The sequence below is a fragment of the Thunnus thynnus genome, chromosome 12, assembly GCF_963924715.1.
Source record: "Thunnus thynnus chromosome 12, fThuThy2.1, whole genome shotgun sequence".
In the NCBI taxonomy this organism is placed as follows: Eukaryota; Metazoa; Chordata; class Actinopteri; order Scombriformes; family Scombridae; genus Thunnus; species Thunnus thynnus.
The window spans coordinates 23,823,103-23,843,499 of record NC_089528.1 but is presented as its reverse complement, the minus strand read 5'-3'; the positions used below and the strand labels follow the sequence as shown (position 1 = coordinate 23,843,499).

The 20,397-nt window shown below is 38.1% G+C and overlaps 2 protein-coding genes across 4 annotated transcripts in view; one reads left to right on the top strand and one right to left on the bottom strand.

The window, feature by feature from the left end:
• Positions 1 to 784: 784 nt before the first annotated feature.
• On the bottom strand, positions 785 to 6,845 carry LOC137194491 (cathepsin Z). The gene is made up of 6 exons (XM_067606438.1): positions 6,685 to 6,845; positions 4,170 to 4,333; positions 3,900 to 4,079; positions 2,243 to 2,393; positions 1,139 to 1,304; positions 785 to 924 (listed from the first exon to the last, which is right to left on the bottom strand). Exons 1-6 carry the CDS (start codon positions 6,810 to 6,812, stop codon positions 811 to 813), a joined length of 903 nt encoding a protein of 300 aa, XP_067462539.1. The 5' UTR covers positions 6,813 to 6,845; the 3' UTR covers positions 785 to 810.
• A 12,342-nt stretch (positions 6,846 to 19,187) lies between these two features.
• Positions 19,188 to 20,397, top strand: part of LOC137194489 (piezo-type mechanosensitive ion channel component 2) — a 96,377-nt gene continuing 95,167 nt past the window's right edge. Inside the window, exon 1 of one of the 3 annotated variants that reach the window (XM_067606435.1) lies at positions 19,188 to 20,037. In XM_067606435.1, the coding sequence (XP_067462536.1) occupies positions 19,974 to 20,037 (64 nt within the window). In that variant the 5' untranslated portion in view covers positions 19,188 to 19,973. The remainder of the gene's footprint in view (positions 20,038 to 20,397) is intronic. The other 2 variants (XM_067606433.1, XM_067606434.1) reach the window with 2 other exon arrangements.

The window sequence follows — 20,397 nt, the reverse complement described above, 5'->3', positions numbered from 1 at the left end:
AATCTGCAGGAAACACAGACTCATGTCGTCATTAAACTACCAAATGAAGGTGACAAAAGAAACTTTTCAATGTGAATTTGCATGACAGGGAAAAAGAGCACCCTGCTGATGTTAAAGGGAGGTGGTGGAGCTGCTGATGCTCCGCGACACTGTGTCCAAACACAGTCGATTCATGTTAAATGAGTCTGTGCGGTCAGCCTCCGTGATGCTCATCAGAAGCAATTTTTGCAGATGTTTCTCAGTGTGATAACTGTAAACTCGCCTCTCCTCAACACCGCCTGCCAACGCTGTTTTCACCACAGGTGAATTTAAACATGATGACTCAGCTCGTCTGTCGTTTGAAGGAATAAATAGTTTCCCTCGAAATGTGTGATGAAGGATCCGAAGAGAAGAACCTGCAGTTTTTTTGCAGACTGTGGTTTTTATTTGGGAGAGTGAGTTATTTCAAGCATAAAATTGAATCTGGGCGTACAAGCAGGTCATCAGTCCAGACTGCATTTTTAAGCCTTGCAGGGCATTAGAAATTATTTAGCTGTTCTGCGTTAAAATATTTATTTAAATTCAGTGTCTGAATGTGGTACACGCTTGTAAAAAGTACACGGAGAGCTCTACATTTACATTTACTTAGACAAAAGATGCTTCTGCAGTAACAAGGTTTGATATGTGTGTTTTTAGGACACATTAGTAAACGTCAAAATGGAGCAGATCCTTCCTCCTTTCACTTAATTTCCCAAATGATTTAACAGTTTTTTTTCCCAATAAACCCAGGCATAACAAAACCAGATTCTTTCTATTATTTTATTCAGTTATCTATGTTACAATAGGATCTCCATATGCACAGTTTTTCTCAATACCCAGGTTGAACCAATTGCCTTTTCCTCCTTTATAGGCACTGGTGACTATTCTCGCCCATCCATGTTCTCCCTGAAAACAAAAAGAAAAAAAAAACATAATTTATTCCCAATTTGAGTGAAAGTTACACTTGAAACACTTGATTTTCTGCCCTAAAAATTTTCTACTTGAATATAAAATCAACTACATGCATGAGAGAGTGAATTCATGACTTGCAAAGTAGTAAAGTGTGCAAAGTTTATTTGTGCAGGCAGGGTGTGGTGCAGAGACAGAGATAGAAACCAACCCAAAACTCTCCCCAGGAGTTCCTGACGCTCCAGTATTCAGTCCCGTCCTCTGCCACGCCCCAGCCGGCCACAGACACAATGTGATTCGGCAAAGAGAGCGGGTGAAACTCCGAGAAGATCCCTCCAGAGTATCCCTCCAGGCTGTCGGTGGCCATGAGGGCGCAACTGAAAGACAGACAGAAATCTTCCAACCTGCTGCAGTAACACACATTTCTTTCTTTTTGTTTTCTTTGTGCATTTATTGATCAGAAATCGTGGAAAGAGCATTTTTAAGGGCTCAAATACGTGTTTACATTGAGATTGTTTTGGCTGTAATAGCAGGGCTAAAATTTGTAATCATAACTTAACTGTGTCTCACAGTTTCCTGCTTTGAATCTGCCTTTGTGTGACCTCACTCATATAAATAGTGCTCAGATTTTATTTTTATACTCATGTACATGCTCACATAGTTTCTACACATTCACAAACTTTAATTTTGTCATGCAGTGTTTTTTTTTACTGAAATTAATACACAACTAAAAGCTTTAAAATTATTTCTGAATATCATTTTTGAAGCTCAAAATCTCATATTTGAGCCCATACATTTCAAATGACAACTACTTTTGAAAAGGTTTTTGAAAAATGTGCTCCATCATGTCTGTAAGTATTAGAAAAGCACCTTAAGACATTGTTAATACTACATGGGATTAAATTAATGACAATATAAAACTGTCAAAGCTTAACTTTTACTTAAAGAGTTGTTTATGAAAAGAACAGTAATACAGTTTTAAGTCACATAAAGGTCAGTTGTGTTTATTAAAGTGGATACATGCTTGTTATTCATCATTACATGGTAAAAAACCCAACAATTCTTTATTTGATATTTATTTTCAGTGCTTTAAGGCTTTAAATTCATATTTCCTGTATTTGAGGATGTTTCAGAGTGAATAAAAATTCATTCTGTGCTGTAAAAGTTTTAAGAATCATTAAATATTCATCTACTTATAAAAACTTCACTATGATTAAGACACTGAACGGTTTAGGCCGGATCTCCTCCTTCACACGGGGGATGTAGGTGGATGGATGAAACAGAAATAACCGGAGATGAAGATGACTTACTCTACCTGATGGGCCCGTTGGTGTAGATTTCAGCTTTCATCCGGTCTCTTCCAGAAACATCTCCGTAGTCTCCCACTTTCCACACAGTGTAGTTCTGCACAACGGCACATGATTCGAAGAAGGAGCACGTGCCACACTGGTTGAACAGCTCACACTCTGTGCACCATCAAAAACAAACGGAGAAGATTGTAATGTTGCAGTGTAATGAAAAGCAAAATCTTTACAATACTGTGTATGTTTAGTTTGAGACATCAGCCTCTTTGCAGATGAACTACAACCTATTTTTTTGTTGTATTTCCCTCAAAATAGCTCAAGTCTTTGCCCAGATTGACATATCCACTATTTAATAAGATAAAATTATTTTAATCTGCATTAACTGATTTTTTTGGCCACTTGGGGGCAGCGGAAACAAGTTGTGAACACATCACTGACATATTTTGAAATTAAGTTGATATGGTGATCCTGGTAGCAAGGAATTGCTTATATACACATCCTGCATTTATGGAGAAACACTGTAATTCATCTGGAGTCGTGTTTCTGTCCAGCCGGTGAATATAAGTCCAATATTCATTCTCCTTTATCTCTGTTTTCAGTCTCTATTAAACTCCTGTGGGAAATATCTGGCTCTTTAGCTGCTAAATGCTCCACTGTGCCCACCAGCTAGTCACGAACTGTCTGTGTTTGCCATTTGGTGCTGAGCAAGTAGTGTACAGTGGGATTTTTAGAGCTTTTCTCTGAAAACAGCTGCCTGCTGCAGCTGAAAATGAAGCTATGAGAGACGCTGAGAGTGAAGCAAAACAGTAAAGTTACAGTCGGACAGCTAAACAATGAGCTGAAACTCACTATAAAGCTCAGTAAAGCCAAGAGCAGCTGCAGACATGAGTGATAATTCTCTGTAGGTTCATTATTATGAGTGACACTTTTGACATTATTCATTGTCATTTGATAAATGGTTATTTAAAAAAAACATATCGATTATAGCTGCTTTAAAGTGACAAAGTAAAAAAACATGTTACAACACTGAAGGTAACCTGAAGTTGTCACTTGACAATACAACAACACATTTAGAGACTTCATCATCATTTTTTGTTTTTTCCTCTAAAATGGATATACACACTATGGCCAAAAATATGTGGACACCCAAACATTACAGCCACATATGTGATTGTTGACACTAATAATGGACATTAATCTGCCGCTGTAACAGCCTCCACTCTTCTGGTTACACGATCTCCATAAGATTTTGAAGCCTGGCTGCAGGGATTTGATCCCATTCAGCCACAGTAGCATTAATGAGGTTGACCACTGATGTTGGGTGATATGTCAGCGTTCCAGTTCATCCATAAAGATGTTGGATGGTGTTGACGTGCAGGCCAGTCAAGTTCTTCCACACCAAACTTGGTAAACCATTTCTCTTTGGACCTGGCTTTGTGTGTGGGGGATTGTCATGTTGAAACAGGAGAAGGTCTTCTCCAAACTGTTGCCAAAAAGTTAAAAGCGCCCCAGTCATTGTCTTAAATATAATTGTATGCTGTAGCATTAATTTTTCCGGGGTGTCCACATACTTTTGGCCATTGTGGCAACTCTTCAATATTACAAAAGACGCTGTGATCAGAATCAATACAAGACAGAAATCATACACTATATATAATATAGTTTTACTTTGGTTTTTGGCTTGGTAGTTGTTGCAGGTTTCATCAGGAATGCCTCTCTCGTGTGCGTAGGCGTAGACTCTCAGGTGATCTCCTCCATAACAAGAACCCGCCCTCCCACAGTCGATCACGTTCTGGACCGACAGGTAGGCCGATGGCCACGACCCTCCACGCTTGATGTTGATACGGTCTTGGAAAAAAGAATGACAAATTGTAAAATTAACATGTTATCTATCTGGTGTATCTATCTGTCTATTCCTCAATCCGTCGCCATGGTTACCAGCTAGCGCACTGGTGGCTCCCATGGCCCAGCAGGACCCACAGTACTGGGGGATGTGTTGGTTCCTTGTGACGCTCACATAATTCTTCCCGTTGATGTTCCTCCAGTCCCACGACGGCGGAAGATCCGACACCTTCACGTACTCATGCGGCCGGGCGTGTGTTCTAAAATAAGGAAGACGAAGGTCATGAAGCCCAATTTCAACGTGAGCAGACTTCTAATCAGACAGAGGAAGTGAAAACATCTGTGTGAGTCTGCAGGGCCTTCGGTATTATCTAGAGAAACCAGAACAATCAGACCTCTTAAAGAAGAACTGTGATAAAACTACCATAATATAACTTTATAATAAAACCACATTTCCAGAAGAGATTTCTCTTTAGTCACGTCAGCTAAAACTTTTAATTCACAAAAGAGAAAAAATAATTAATAATGATTATTATAATTACTTCTTAGATTGAGTATCTTTAATTGGCAAATTGAGTACAATTACACATAATCAGTTAGGGTCATCTAAACACTTTAAATGAATTTAAATGGCCCTTTTTTAATTACTAATGATGATCCTGCATATCCTGCAGCAGAGGCATGAAAAATCCTATAAATTAGTGCTTCCATGAATCAATAAATCCCTTAAATATTCACCTGATATGAACCTGATTTTTTTTTACAGACATTCAAGTGCCAAAAGCTTATAATAACAGTTGATTAATGGAGAACTTAAGGACTTTTAATAGATAAAATAACACTATGGATCATCTAAAAGAATAGTTTTCAATTATTAATGATTCCCCTGCATGTCATGAAGAAGAAGGGTGAAAAATCCCTTAAGTTAGTGACTCCATCAATCAATAAATCCCTTAAAAATCCACCTGATACTATTTCTTTTCACAGACAGCATTAAAATGCTACAACCCAATCCTAAAAATGATTAATGCAGAACTTAAGAACATTTAATAATTAAAACACAGTTTCATAGTACAAGTATGTGCTTTTGGACATGTGATGTCTCCAATTGTCACTGTGTGAAATCATCACTTTATTCACGTTGGATGTTGTGAATTAAAATTATCATTTTATTTTAGTTCTCTCTATTAATAGAAGGAAAAACAGAAGAACAATAATATACATTAATTAAAAGGGGATGTTTTAAAAAAAAACTGGTGCAATGTAACTAAGTACATTTACTACTGTACTTACGTGATTTTAAGACACTTGTACTTTACTTGAGTATTTTCATTTTATGCTACTTGATACTTCCACTCTACTACATTTCAGAGAAAAATATTGTACTTTTTTTTTTACTTCACTTCATTTATTTGACAGCTTTAGTTAACGTTTCAGATGAAAATTTAAAGATCCCCTCCAGACATGTTTTAGATCTATGTAAAATACTCTACCCTGAATAATAATTTATATCTGATATGGTTAAAAAAATGAAAAAAAAAAGTTTATTTTGTTAAAATCCTTAAAATGACACCTACTCCTTCTCCCTCATTAAAAATTCAAGAGGCTCCAAGCTCAGAGAAATTTTCCTCTTTCAGCAGATGAATGTGAAAACAGCTTCTAGTATCAAACTCTGCACATACATCATTCTGCACAGTGAAGCTCAAACAAGTGAAGGAACAAAAAGAAAAACACATTTTTGAGTGGAGGGGGACTCATTATTATAAAATAAGCTGAGATGACAGCTGGTCTCATCTGGCCAGCGGCACTGAAAACATCGCAGAAGATTTACAAAAAGTGTTATTTGGATTAACTGACCACATATTGGGAATCTACATGATTACTTTCTCGTCTGAAAAAATATTAAACCTTAATAAAGTGACATATTAACAGTCTTAGAGCAAAAATTACAACAGTCTGGCTCAACATCTCTGCTATTGCCCTTGGGTATCTTCATCAGACTGCAGGGCATACTGGGTAATGTAGTTTCTCCCTAAAACCTTTCCTTTCTATGCTAAAACAGTGACAGAAAGTTGAGACTGAAAAACAGTGACACTGAAAAAAACAGCATAAAAAAACTCACTGAAAAGACAAGACATGAAGAAAAAAAAATCTTAAGATTGACATTGAAAACACATCATAATGCAAAAAATATTTCCATTATATTATTGTTTCAGTGCCAAAACAACTTTTCCCAATACAAGTGTTTCAATGCCAACGTTTCCCTTTTCAGTTCAGGTTTTGTTTTCAATGCCATTATTTATCTGTCACTGTTCTGGCCCCATACAAATGTATATCGGTACCAAATATCGGTTCTGGGTCTCCTTGATTAGCCTACTAATAGTCGGTATTGCTATCGGCCCTAAAACACAACAACATATCGGTCGATCCCTAATTAAGACGTTACTTTACCTCAGTTGTACGAATAACGGTTTTTAACGGCTAAATACAAATGTCAAACGTCCAAATCACAACTGCGCATTAACGTCACTCTGCTTTGATGTAAACAACACGCCAAAAATCACTAAACCGTCACTTTAAGCTGATTTTGTACGTTTATTTATTCACTTACTTGACAGAGTTTGGTCTGCCGTCTGTGATGGGTTTGTAGCAAGGCTCGTTTAAAAGTTTAGAAGAGCTGAACTTGAGGACAAATGATGCAAAACAAAACAGCAGCGGTAGAGTTGTTGACGACGCCATCTTGGATCCCCTCCTTCATGTGACGCCCCCTGCTCGCCCCCTGTCGGCCAGGATGACCTTCACACTGAACGACATTACACAAGCTGCTGTGATGGAAAATATAATAAACATATTGAAATCATGATGTTTTTATGACTGAATAAAACTGTAAATGTATATAAAGGCTGTCAAGAAGTATGAAGGAAGGGAGTTTTTTTTCACTTTATTGAATCAGAATCAGGTTTGTTGCCAATTAGGTTTGCACATATAAGGAATTTGCCTTAGCATTGTGGTGCATAGCAGCTAAAATATACACAAAATTAAGTAATCTAAATAATATAAATAAGTTGATGCAGCCATTTTGGGCAGGTCTCCCTTGTAAAAGAGATAATGTCTCAAGAGGCAACTGTATACAGTATAAGCAAATTTGTGGCATTGACCAACTTAACTCCTTTGTACAAAAGGTCATATTTCCTTGAGTTGTATTCCTTTCATTGAAGCACGCGTTCAGATCTACTCATCAGGGGCTCGTTCAAGTAACTCAACTTGCAGCCAGAGTTCATCTGTTATAAATATGGCTGTGACTCGAGTTTCCAACAGATCATAGCTTACTAAGTAGTGTTGTGATAGTAGGAAACATGGCATCAGAACTAAGTGAAAATGTGAGAAGCTACATTGTTATTCTAAGCAAACAGGGGCTTTCTCAGCTTCAAATCACGGCTAGACGAAAGGTTTCTAAGGGGGCAGTGCATGGAGCTCTGAAACGCTTTGCAGAAACTGGATCAGTTGTATCCAAAGCACGATCAGGAAGATCAAAAAGGACCACACTATCAGAAGATCAATACATCAGGCTTAGTTCCCTGAGAGATAGAAAAGCAAATTCATCACAGATACAGAAATTGCTAAATAAAAAATGCAAGACTCCAATCAGCAAAAGTGGTGTCAAAAGAAGGCTGTATTGCTGTGGTCTCAGAGGATGAGTAGCAGTTTCTAAACCACTTCTCAGGAGAGGAAACAAGGCCAAACGCTCGGGGTGGGATAAGAAAATTCCAGGATTTCTCAGTGGATGACTGAAAAAGAAGTCCTATTAACTGATGAATTCAACTTTCAGATTCAAGACAGCAACAGAAGGGTGTATGTAAGGAGACAAACAGAAGAGAGAGAACGAAACCGCAGTGTATCAAACCAATAGTGAAACATGGTGGTGGGAATATTTAAGTCTGGGAGTCGGGACGCCCGCACTGAATTGAGGCCGTACCTGCTGGTTTGCATCTTTGTGGAAAAGGATTCATACTACAGCAGGATCATGACCCCAAACACACCTCAAAGCTTTGCAAGAACTACTTGAAGACCAAAGAAGACCTGAAGACCGTCATGGACTTTCCTCCACAGTCTCCTGACCTCAACCCCGTTGAACGTTTACTGGGGAACTTGATGACTGAGAAAGCGAAACAAATGCAAAATAGAAGCATTCTGACTAGTGTGCTCAGACTTTTGGACCCCACTGTATTTATATATATAATCCCCTAATTTTTTTAGTTTTTTACTAATGGATATATGGATATTCTCCCCTCAGACAGACAATTCAACAATTGTTCCGGACAGATTAAAAACAAAGCTATGCATTCATAATGTGAAGGCAGAGGAGGATTTTATTGCTCCAGTAATACTTAAGACTGTTTTGAGAGATGCCTACTTTACTTTTTTTTCCCCTCCTACTGTTACTCCCCAGCATTTTAAAGGAATATATTGTTGCTTTACACTCCACTTTATCAATCTGACAGCAATTATTAACATTGCAGTGTCTCTGTACCTCTGCAGTTTCAACTCCCCAGGAGTATATGAATTACTCCCACACGCTCCAGCTCCCACATTAAAACACAGCTCACCAGGCCTGAACTGTAAGTTAATGTATCAGCTTTAATGCTCCACAAAGGATCATTCTTCAGAGTGAATTCTGTTACTCTGAATACACAAAAGATTTGACATGATTCAGTATCAAATCTGGAAAATTCATGAAAAGTAGGAAAGGAGCAAAAATATTTCTCCCGACACAGTTATTCACATATATTTATATAGGCTTTAAAATATATTTTTGGTGGCATTTTATGCCTCTATTGGACAGTGACAGCAGAGTGATGACAGGAAATGAGAGGAGAGATGGATTGACACTCCCATAGATATTTGAAATCATATAAATACACAAGTCGTGACTGTCAGTAACAATCAAATAAATGCGAGTAATCAATTTTTCATTTAAAAGGTGAGCTTATTCTTTCTTCGCATGTTAGTGTTTGTACCGTATTGTATTGTTAAGTATTTCATTATTTCTGCCTTTTAGATTTCTGTTTGTTCTCATATCATCATAATTCTTTGCCTCAGCTGAATCATTTTGTTTTTCTTCACGGGGATCAATAAATGAATCTCTTCTAAACAGAAATAGGTGTTGGAGCCATGCAGATTTTGCAGGTTCAGCAGGAAACTTTTAAATAACAAACTCATTTCCCAGTTACAATCACATTACACCTAATGCAGTGCCTGATGATTGGTTGGGTTTTCATGGATAATACGCAGCTCTTAACAAGGTTATATTACAGGATGGGGCTCAACTTCAATCAAGGTTTGTTTTTGTGAGGGGGGGGGGGCACTATTGTTTGTGCTTTTAATGATTAAAACTAGAATCGGATTAGATGTGCATTAAGCACCTAATGAACCCTCAACAGGAACACTAGATAAATCACTCACCAGTCGCTGTTTGCTGCATAATCCATCGTCAGTTTGTGGTCTTTCTCCTGATGACGATGCTAAGCAGCTCACATACTGTAGAAGCTATATAGCAGTGAAAGCTGATGCAAGTAAAAACTCTGCAAGGTGGTTTCTAAAAATAAATCAGATGCCTTTTGCTGCGTCCAAACCAGCTGATGAATGAAGTAATATCAGCAGTCATGTCATCTGCATCTTTATCAAAACAACCAAATGATTTTCTTCAAACATTTGTTGGTGTTGGAACCTTTCTCACATTGTTTTAAAGGAAAAAAACATTAAGGCCTGAATAAACAAGACACTTAACCCTGTTCTAAATAAAATATTGCTGATTAATTTGACAAAAAACCCAAACAACTCAAGGTTCACTTACCAGCTGTCATCTCGGGGCCAAACTAGAGGCCCTCAGTCATACTGACAAGAAGGTTTAAATTTGATTTTTCCAGTCAGAGGACGACTGCTGATCATTGACCTTGACCCCTTCTCGGTCAAACTCCATCCAGGAAAAGACCATGAGATGTGGTTGAAAGTGAGCAGTCAGAATTTTATTTGTCTAACTAAAGTTTTCAAGGTCAAGGATGAACTTTCAGGATCAATATTTCTGGTTTATTTTACTTATCTTGTGGCTCAATTTATTTTTTGTTATTTCCAACTGGTCCAACAAATGTCCTGAAGCATATAAAACACAAAACCTTATTTTTAAAAGTCAACCTCAAATTTTGGTGTTAGTCCTTCAGAATCAAAGAGTGCTTTTTTATATAACAAAAAATTAAACAATCATACAAAGGGAAATCCATCAGAGAAGAATCAGAGATACTTTTTTACTTGCAATTGCTGTCTTCCATCTATCAACTTCACATATTTGTGTTGGTGAGACTCATTCCTGAGTCACCATCAACAGCACAGTGGTGACGAGGGTGGACACTTTCAAATACCTGGAGGTAAACATTCACAAGCACCTGACATGGGCTAGCCACACTGCCACTGTTGTTAAAAAGGCCCAACAGTGGCAGGTGCCTAAAGAAATTTGGCCTGAAGCCTCAAATCCTCAGGTACTTCTACCGGGGCGCCATAGAGAGGCTTCTGACACGCTGCTTCACCACCTGGTACAGCAGCTGCACCAGCATGAACCACAAGGCGCCTGGGAGGGTGGTGCGCATGGTCCAGCACATCACCGGGTGTGTGCTGCCCAGCCTGCAGGAGGTGTACACCCAGCGGAAGTCCCAGGAAGTCCCTTAGGGTCATTAAGGACCCATTGCATCCACACAACATCCCTGCTGCTCTCAGATAGGAGGTACACGAGTCTCAAAACACGCACCAGCAAACTGAGGAGCAGTTTTTCACCTCAGGCCATAAGACTACTAAATAAATAACACACACACACACACACACACACACACACACACACACACACACACAAAACAAACAAACAACACAAAACCAGACCAGTGACTGTATATGCAACCTTTCTGTGCCCTTTTTCAACCTTTGTGCAATAACAACCGTCTGTATAATAACTTTCTATAGGATTTAAATTCACTGATTCTGTCTTTTCATATATATATTTCACTTTTTTAAATATATGTTTATTGCTTTTTTATTTTGTTATTATATTTTGTCTTTTTATATATATTTATTTTCTCCCAGCCAAAATATTTCACATGATTGTACTTGTATAACCAGAGTGATAATAAACATCTTGAGTATAACCCACAGCTGAAAACAACATGTTCAGGTTGTTGTTGAAAGTCATTCTGGGAAATGTAGGAAATCACTGATTGCAGTTGAAGTCTTTTTTTAGAGACGTTGAGGTAAAGTCGGTACCATGAAAATGTAAACAGCACTTCATCATAGAGTGAGTAACTACACAGTCATGGCTGCCAACATCAGAAAATTATGATACATATGACAGTGAGGTCGGGGAGATTGAGTGTTCCCAGGAGTCGCTAACCTCAAATAATTTATCCGTCTGGGTTTGAAGCTTCTGAAACATTTACTAAACAAACCTAACCCTTGTCACTAAATTAGAAGTTATAATAACAGAGTAAACAGCTACAACTGTGGGCTGAATCGTATTAAGTTATCCTCTTCTGCTGCATTTTGAATGGCAGACACACTCAGCATTCCTCCTCATCTTGTCGCTTACAATGTGTGTTTTCTGAGAGCAGATGCCGCCTATTGCTCCTAAGAAGTCCTTTGTGTTATGAAACACAGAGACTGTTGTCTGCTGCGGGCCAGAGGAATGAAGCGCTAATGACCTTTGACCTCTTAGATCACAGCTGCCACGTTAAAAGCTAAACTCTTCTCCGCCCCGATGCACAAACAGTCCTCAATAAAAGCATGGTAGCCCTTCAATCACAGTGCTGTTCATCTCTCAGGATGTAATGTAATCTTACAAACAACTAAGAAGTAATACAAGACATCCGTAAACATATCAATTCTTTATGATGAAGCCGACATCCTGCGTACGTGCATTAACATGAACATCCTGCCTGCTAATGTTGAGATGATACACGCCTTGATGACATCACTAAACAGGCCTTCAATCACCAGTTAATGAACGCCATTATCCTGCATCAATTTGCAATTATAAAATAGCTTCTAAAGTCAGTTTCTTATGTTCAGAGAGATAACAAGACTATCATGCAGTCGTTGCTCTTAAATTAATGTAGCTCTGTCCATCTCATTTGTCTTGCCTTTCTGAAAGTCGGGTGTAACATCTGCAACTAATCCATTTTGTTCCAGAGTGAAAATGTCTCAACTCTCGACTCTTGGATGGAATATTATGACTTTTTTTTTTTTTTTACAAAAATTCGTGGTTCCCAGAGGATGAATACATGATGCTACAGATTTACAAGGTCTCTGGAGGATTAATTCAAATAACTTGGGTGATCTAGCATTATTTTATTGAATAATACATGACAGGGGATAATACTAGTAAATATATAGCAGCTACATACTTAAAGCAGGAACAGTATAAAACATTTATAAAAAAGGTAAATTACAAAAGCGACAAAAAGCATTAAATGTGCTTCACAGTTTCTTGAAAAAGACTGAAGAATGGATGCATAAAAATCCATCACATCAATTGGGAAAATTAAAAATAGGAATGTTGTTTCTTATTTCCGATGCATGGAAAGGAAAATATCCTGTCAGACAGTCAATAAATCAATTATTAATTGGGAAAATTAAAAATAGGAATGTTGTTTCTTATTTCCGATGCATGGAAAGGAAAATATCCTGTCAGACAGTCAATAAATCAATTGAATGTGAAGGCATAGGAAAATTTATACCTGAAAGTAATACTTGAAACTTGTTTTGAGATATGCCAACTGCTACTTTACTAGTATTTATTTTTTCCCCCAACACCACCAGCAGGTTAAAGTTTTCACTTATTCAGTGAAATAACTTGACATCTACTTCATGGATTGACGCAAAACTTTGAGTCCTAATAGTGTTGATAACCCCCTGAATTTTCATCCAGCAATACTTTGGTTTATCACCAACAACCTGCAGAAAAAAATGAGATTTCCATCAGCCCCAGCTGTACTTTATGAATAATGCTACTTAGCACACTAGCAGGCTAAACTAAGATGGTGAATTTTACTTGTTAAACATGAGTATGTTATGTGACGATCCCATTGTCATTGTGAGCATGTTAGCATGCTGAGTTAAGCGTTTAGCTCAAAGTACAGTTACATACAGCCTCACAGAGCTACTAGTTATAGACGTCCTGTTATATCATGGCAAGAAAAAACTCTTGTATCTCCAAACTGTCATGTTTGAAACAACATGTTTTCAGCCTGAATGTCATGTACCTTATAGAGTTGACAAAAATTCACACGTACAGTTAAATGCACATAAACTGGAGTTACAGGTTGAGGTTTTCAACAGCGATATGTGTCTGTCTAAATTCCAAAAGAGACGATCTGCCCACATCCACCACAGAAAGACACTAAAAAGCCCACTTAAGTAGAGGCACCTTTAGAGTGCATGGAAAGTGCATCCATGTAAATATTGAACGCACCCACAGTTTGGATTTCACTCACAGATCAATATCGAAGCAATCTGGACGTTAATCTCATTTGCACTTCTTCTTCTTGGCAAAAGCTGCTGCTGACTGGTAGTGTGGGATCTTCAGCAAAATCGTTAGAATCAGCTCAGACTCAGCATGTAGAAGGATAGTCTCTGTTCACATGAATATTTTAGGCTGGCAGGGTCTCTGTGCCACTAGAATCTAGAGAGATAATCAATACTCTATTTATCCACAAAATAATTCATTCCTGCGAGTGTCTTCTTGGCAGACTGACGAACCATTTTTTTGCAAAAGAAAAAAAAAAATCAATCTGCTGGTGAGTACAGTGTGATATGGATGAAAGATCCAGAACGAGCAAATAAATTGAACTGGAGTCAAGATGTTTTGTTAGCTGCTGTTTCTAAGGTCAACAAGGACTGTTGAGCTAAAAAAGATAAATAAATCTTTAAAAAAAATTCCAAACTTCAGAGCATCATGTCTGTATAAGAGCTACTGTCATCTCGTCAACATACAGAACAACTTCGGTTCTCAACCGTCTATTATAAAGCACAATATTTCATTTAATTTACAATATGTGCCATCACTTGAATAAATGTGAACAAAGCTCCTGCACATTCTCATTACTGCCAGTATTTTTATTTATGACGTTTTGATCTACACCCTCCTCATCAACTATATAAACAAGCATCACAACAGTCCCATACATGTTGGGTCAATTATCCAATCAAAGGGCCACAGAAATTTGGTAAATTACACCTAAAGGAAAGACACATTGCCATCCAGATAATTAGGTTAAAAACATATATTATCAATATGTTATATATGAGAGCTAATAACTTATTTTTATTTATCTAATTTTGGAATAAAACTGCAGAATGATCAGTGTCTTAGTGTTTAGACAGACAGACCTCTACTGAGAAGTAAGAACAGGTTTTCATTCAGGTCAAGTAGTAAATCTATTTTCATGAGGCCTGCGTCATTTCTGCTACACTATTTGGTAAAACACTCATTCATTACACCCATGTGTGATAGCTGAACATCTCGTTCAAACACTACGGGTTGTAATCTGCTGCTTTAACACCCTCCGCTCTTCTGGTTTCGGGCTTTCCACCAGATTTTGGCTCCCATTCAGTCACAAGAGCATCATAAGGTCGTGCTCACAGTTGGTGCTCCAGTTCATCCAAAAGATGTTGGACGGGGGTTGAGGTCAGAGCTCTGTGCAGGCCGCTCTCAAGTTGTTCCAAACCAAACTCAGAAAACCATTTCTTTACAGATCTGGCTTTGTGCACTGGAATATTGTGATGTTGAAACAGTAAAAGGTTTTCCCCAAACTGTTGCCACAAAGATGTAGTAATACTATTGTCTTTTGTGCTGTAACTTTAAGATCTCCCTTAATTGTAACTAAGGGGCCTTGACCAAACAAAAAAAAATGTGGACAGGGGTGTCTAGATATGCAGAGAACTACAAATGGACCAAAGAAATACCACATTAAAAAAGTCACTACCAGAAATATAACAACATACTCTTGCTGATATACTGCATCTATGATAATTGAGGTTAGTTTACAGTTATCAGACATTTTTATTGTTGTAAAAAGTCTTTTCTTCATGCATGTTTACACATTCAGCAATTTTCTTTTCATCAAACAAATCAAATTTAAACCTTTTTTCCCCATTATGCATTCAACTAAAAAGCGCACTATCTTCACCTGCTTGATAAAGATCATGTTTCCACATCGCTATTTTGTGGCTTAATTACCTTTACGCTATTGATTATCATATTTTTTGACGCAATATCATTTGGAGGCATTAGAAGAACGAGAATCAAATATAAAAAACATGCAAATCTTGTTGAATTTCTCATTACTCTGGATACAGTTTGAGGCAGGTGAGTCAGGAGTAACTGACCTGAACCTCCACTGTGAACTGTAAAAAACTGTTGAGCCCATTTGGCCCGGGAGCTTATCAATAACTCCCTCTCAAGAATCGGATGAATAATGGATCAAAGACAAATGTTATTTAAGATTCACATCCATCTGAGGGATTAGATCAGCAGGTCTGGACTTCAAACAGCAGAAACAAATCAAGGCCTGACGACTGATGTTTTTGAGGTCGGTTATTGATTATCGCTGGCTGCAGTTCAGGGCCTCATGGTGACTCTCTGACTGCTCCCACATGAACGCCACAGCGGAGTATCCAGTCTGTCTGGATTTCAAGCGAAAAAGTCAAGCTTCAGGGCAGAGGTTGGCAGCGAAACATGTCGATGATCTCTCAAAGTCAGCTTTTCCCTCAGCAGCTTTTAGCAATTTATCTTTCTTATTTTCATAAACTGAATCCATTTTGGTGATTAGGCCAAGCGATGATTCATCACATCACAAACAGGACCTTTGCTGCTCTAAGTGCCCTGTGTTTCCACATGGAGGTAGAGGAGGGTCATTTGGCGCTGTCCTGATGACTCCTACCATACCTTGGCTTCCCTCCTGCCTAATGCACTTCGGAAAAAATAACACCATGGATCATTTCCTTGTCAATACAGTCATTAAATATATCAAAACATACATGATTGATTGGTTTTACTCATATGTAATGCTGCAGTACGGAGTTTAAATTTGGCTGTTACTCTTTATTATATCCACAACAAGTAAACATGAGGTCAGCGCTCCTTGGCTTTGACTTCGATTTCCATTTGTGATAAACAACTGAAAGTGAGGTTCAAAGTGTTAGTTAAGCATTAACCACAATATTTTTTAACTGTTTCAGTTTGGGTTGGTTGGTGCGATTTTAAACTTTGGATGTTGCCAGACTAATTGTTCCCTCTGGTTCCAGTCTTTATACTAAACAAAACTAATTGCCTTCTGGCTCTAACTACAGCTCCATGCTCAAGGTCCAACTGAAATTAAACTGCCTGTTTGTTATCTACCACAGCATACATATCTGCTCTGTTGTCCCGTGTTCTTCTTTGAGAAACAAAAATCATAAACCAAAGGGGAGAACTGCATATTTTAAATGATTTTATTTCATGAAGATGTCCTCATGTTTTACATTATTTTGATTAAACATCGTCATCCATATATAGCTGGAGCTGCTTATTTCAATGTAACAAATCAAACTAGGGCTGCAACTAATGATTATTTTCATTATTGATTAATCTCTCAATTATTTTCTTGATTAATGGATTAGTTGTTTGGCCTTTAAAATGTCAGAATATGGTGAAAAATGTTGATCACTGTTTCCCAAAGCCAAACCAACAGTCTACAACCCAAAGATATTCAGTTTACTGTCATAGTGGATAAAAGAAACCAGAAAATATTCACATTTAAGAAGCTGGAACAGGAGAATTTAGAAAAAAAATGACTCAAAACAATAATCAATTATCACTATAGTTGGTGATTAATTTTCTGTTGATTGATTAATCAGTTGATTGACTAATTGTTACAGCTCTTAATCAAACCTTGAATAAATCTCCAACATGGCTTTCTATCAGAGCAGACGGTCACACTGAGCCTGACAGCAGCCTGCTCCACAACTGAAGAACCACAGACTCTGAACAACAACCCACAGTAGCTTTCCCGCTAAGTCTCCTTTTTTATCTAACTTACAGACATGAACACACGTCTTGTCCTGCACCTTAGCTTGTTGAACGAGCCGCCAAACAAACATTCACCGGGGAAAACGTCAGTTAGCTTTTAGCTTGGTTAATTAGGCTAGCAGCACATTTAACAGCATATTAACATACTTGAAATGTCACTTCGGACCCTGCGGGTTTGTTCATTGCTCTTCGAAATGCTTGTTAACGACATACAGTCTGTTCATGACTTGTAGTTAAAGCAGTTTGTTTACTGTGTTTCAGTTCGGTACAGTGTAAAACCATGGGATGATTAGCCTAAGTGTGACTTTGAATAGGTGACTACAGACACGGAGTCATATTCATGGTCGTTCTCACCACCTGGTGAATGTGAGTCTAATACCTTTTAGATCTGCTCTGGTGACCACTGTTCTTCACCAGCTCGTTGATAATTTTGTCTGCTGTTTGGTGCTGAGCAGCAGGGGTGGAAAGTTACTAAGTACATTTACTCAAGTACTGTACTTAAGTACAAATTTAAGGTACTTGTACTTGTGTATTTCCATTTGATGCTACTTATTCTTCTACTCCACTACATTTATTTGACAGCTTTAGTTACTTTTCAGATGAAGATTTGACACAATGGATAATATAACAAGCTTTTAAAATACAACATATTGTTAAAGATGAAATCAGTGGTTTCCAACCGTTTTGGCTTTTGACGTCTTACAAAAAGCAGTGTGTAGTCAGGGTCACATTTCAGATGTCTATGAGTTGTTAACAGCTCCACCAAATAGTGATTTTTCCCTCTAAACTTCTCACATGGTTTCATTTCAATAAATGTTCAAATGATCCAATATTTCACCAAAAATCAAAGATTAGACAAAAAGTCCAAAAACTGAAAACAGATTTGTGTATCAGAACTTTGTTTTTTCTTCTTTTCTCTCCCATTAATCATCTCAAGACCCCTCAGATTTATCTGGTGACCCTTTGGAGGGGCCTGACCCCTAGGTTGGGAACCACTGGACTTAACTAGCTAACTGTATATAAAGTAGTTGAAACTAGCTCCACCTCCAGCAGCTACAACAGTAACATGCTGCTCACACACTGATGCTTCACTATTAATAATCTAATGATGTCATGTTTAATAATATATCAGTCAGAGGGACCAAACCACTACTTTTACTGCAACACTTGAACTACATTTTGCATGTGTCTTCCGCCACTGCTGGGCAGGCAGTGTACAGTGGATTGAAACAGCTGCCTGCTGCTGCTGCTAAAGACAAAGAACAGTCCTCCACTCCGTTTTTGTTTATTTTATTTTAGTTTTGAAGTAAAAGTAATACACAGGAATTACTATCAAGGTCAAGATATTAAAGTAATATTCTAATTATTGTTCTTTTTGAAAGTTAAAACATTAATATTACTAATCATCTGAAGCAGATTTATTTCTTTTTGTTTTCTTGCTTGTTGTACAATAAGGTCGGAGGTCAGATTCAGCTGAAGGTGTGTAAAAGGATTCATCAAGGACACTTTAGCTCACATGGATTCAAACTCTGAACTTCATAAAGTTCCCCAAAGACAACCAACACCACAATGATGCAAATCAGTTTATTTGCCCCCAACGTTTTGGGGGGATTTTTAGAAATTAAAAATAAACAGATGCGAGCATTCTGGGATTGAGGTTTGAGTAATGATATATCTCTGTTTACTCAGGCAACTGGATTAAATGTAATTAGAGATGTTAGAGCTGTTTTGCTACAATGCTCATAATTATTTCAAGAACTGAAAACATTTTGGTAAAATTATTTTTCCTGCCTCCAAGGGGAACTCTGACAGGCCTGTTTTGCGGTAACACTAGATTGAAGTGGATGTGCTGCTTTAGGCAGGCTGACTTCAAACCAGTAGGCGTCGCTGCTTCTCTCTAATAAACAGCTGGATATCAGATTTGAGGAGATGCAATAGTCACTGAAATCCTCTTGAAATCCTTAAAATGTTCCTGGAAGTGCTTAGTTACTGTTTATACATTTAAAGATGCATATTAAATGCTAAACAAAGAGAAACTATTCTTGCGAACTAAAAGTAAAGCTTTGGATTTGTGACACGTTATCTTATAATACTTGTGGTATTTGCATCCATCCCCGCGTCCCACCTCTTGCTTCCAATTATCACAGGGGGCTGGACCGGTTACCAAAGGAAGACTTCTGATTGGCTGACTTAGATATCAATCACAGGCTCGTCCTGTAGGCTCCTGGTGGCGAATGCAGTCCACACCAGAAGTCAGAAAGTCAAATTTCACTAAGGGGACAGGACGGGAAGGGCAGATTTATCCGGTTTTTCTGAGTGTTCTGAAAACGCTGCACAGAAAAGAAGTGTAATTAGACTTTATAAGATTTTGAACATTGCTAGTTAATGTGGTTTTGAAGTTTAAAAAAGAGGGGTTAATTGGACTTGAGGACTTGTTGGCTCCTTTCTCCGGCATTTTTACGCGCTGTCTGCGCACACCTGAGTCCGCTGCTCAGTTTTTTTTTTGGCAGCGTCAACATGACTTCAACGCACTTGAGCAACTAAACTATCATGGTGACATTATTTACCGGTGACACGCCTGCTGTGGTGAACCTTGGTAAATGCGCTGCCTCTCACTATGGAATAACCGGCGCCCAGGTGTCTTTAGGGAGAGCTGATGTGGCCGTTTGGAGGAGCGCACCAGTTTGATGCCAGCTGGGATTTGACAGAGCGCAGGAGTTTGGGATGCAAGAGAAACCCTAGAGAGACAATCCTCGGCTTCTTTTACCTGGATTCAACACGGGCTGCCCAGAGCCATGGCCTCTGAGGTGGTGTGCGGGCTGGTCTTCAGGTTACTGCTGCCAGTGTGTCTTGCAGCTGGTGAGTTTCGTTTTTAAATCTGCACTTTTTACGCATCTCGAGGTGCTATGTGTGCGCCAGGTGTGTTTGGGTAATTGATCAATTAATAGTTATTCTAATACCCTTCAAGTGAATTCACTGATATTATCCCATAAATCTATTTACAATAATTCATAGAAATGCAATTTTTAAAGGAAAGCTATGGCTTAAATAAGTTTACTTAGTGATCCATCTTTATTTCATTTGACTTTCCCACTTTTTTTTCTTCTTTTTACACTGATATTAATCTTTGGGACAATAATTCAAAATCTAAACTACAGTAGCTCAAACCTAAAATGTCTGAGTATGCAGATTGTTAACAGCAGAAATCGAATTTATGTT

What these genes read in the sequence shown, in the direction of transcription:
- LOC137194491 (XM_067606438.1), bottom strand. Translation starts at nt 6,812, where the DNA reads ATGGCGTCGTCAACAACTCTACCGCTGCTGTTTTGTTTTGCATCATTT. An exon ending in GGCAGACCAAACTCTGTCAA is followed by an intron (nt 4,334 to 6,684) that starts GTAAGTGAATAA and finishes TCCTTATTTTAG; the next exon opens with AACACACGCCCGGCCGCATG. An exon ending in TACACCAACGGGCCCATCAG is followed by an intron (nt 1,305 to 2,242) that starts GTAGAGTAAGTC and finishes TCTGTCTTTCAG; the next exon opens with TTGCGCCCTCATGGCCACCG.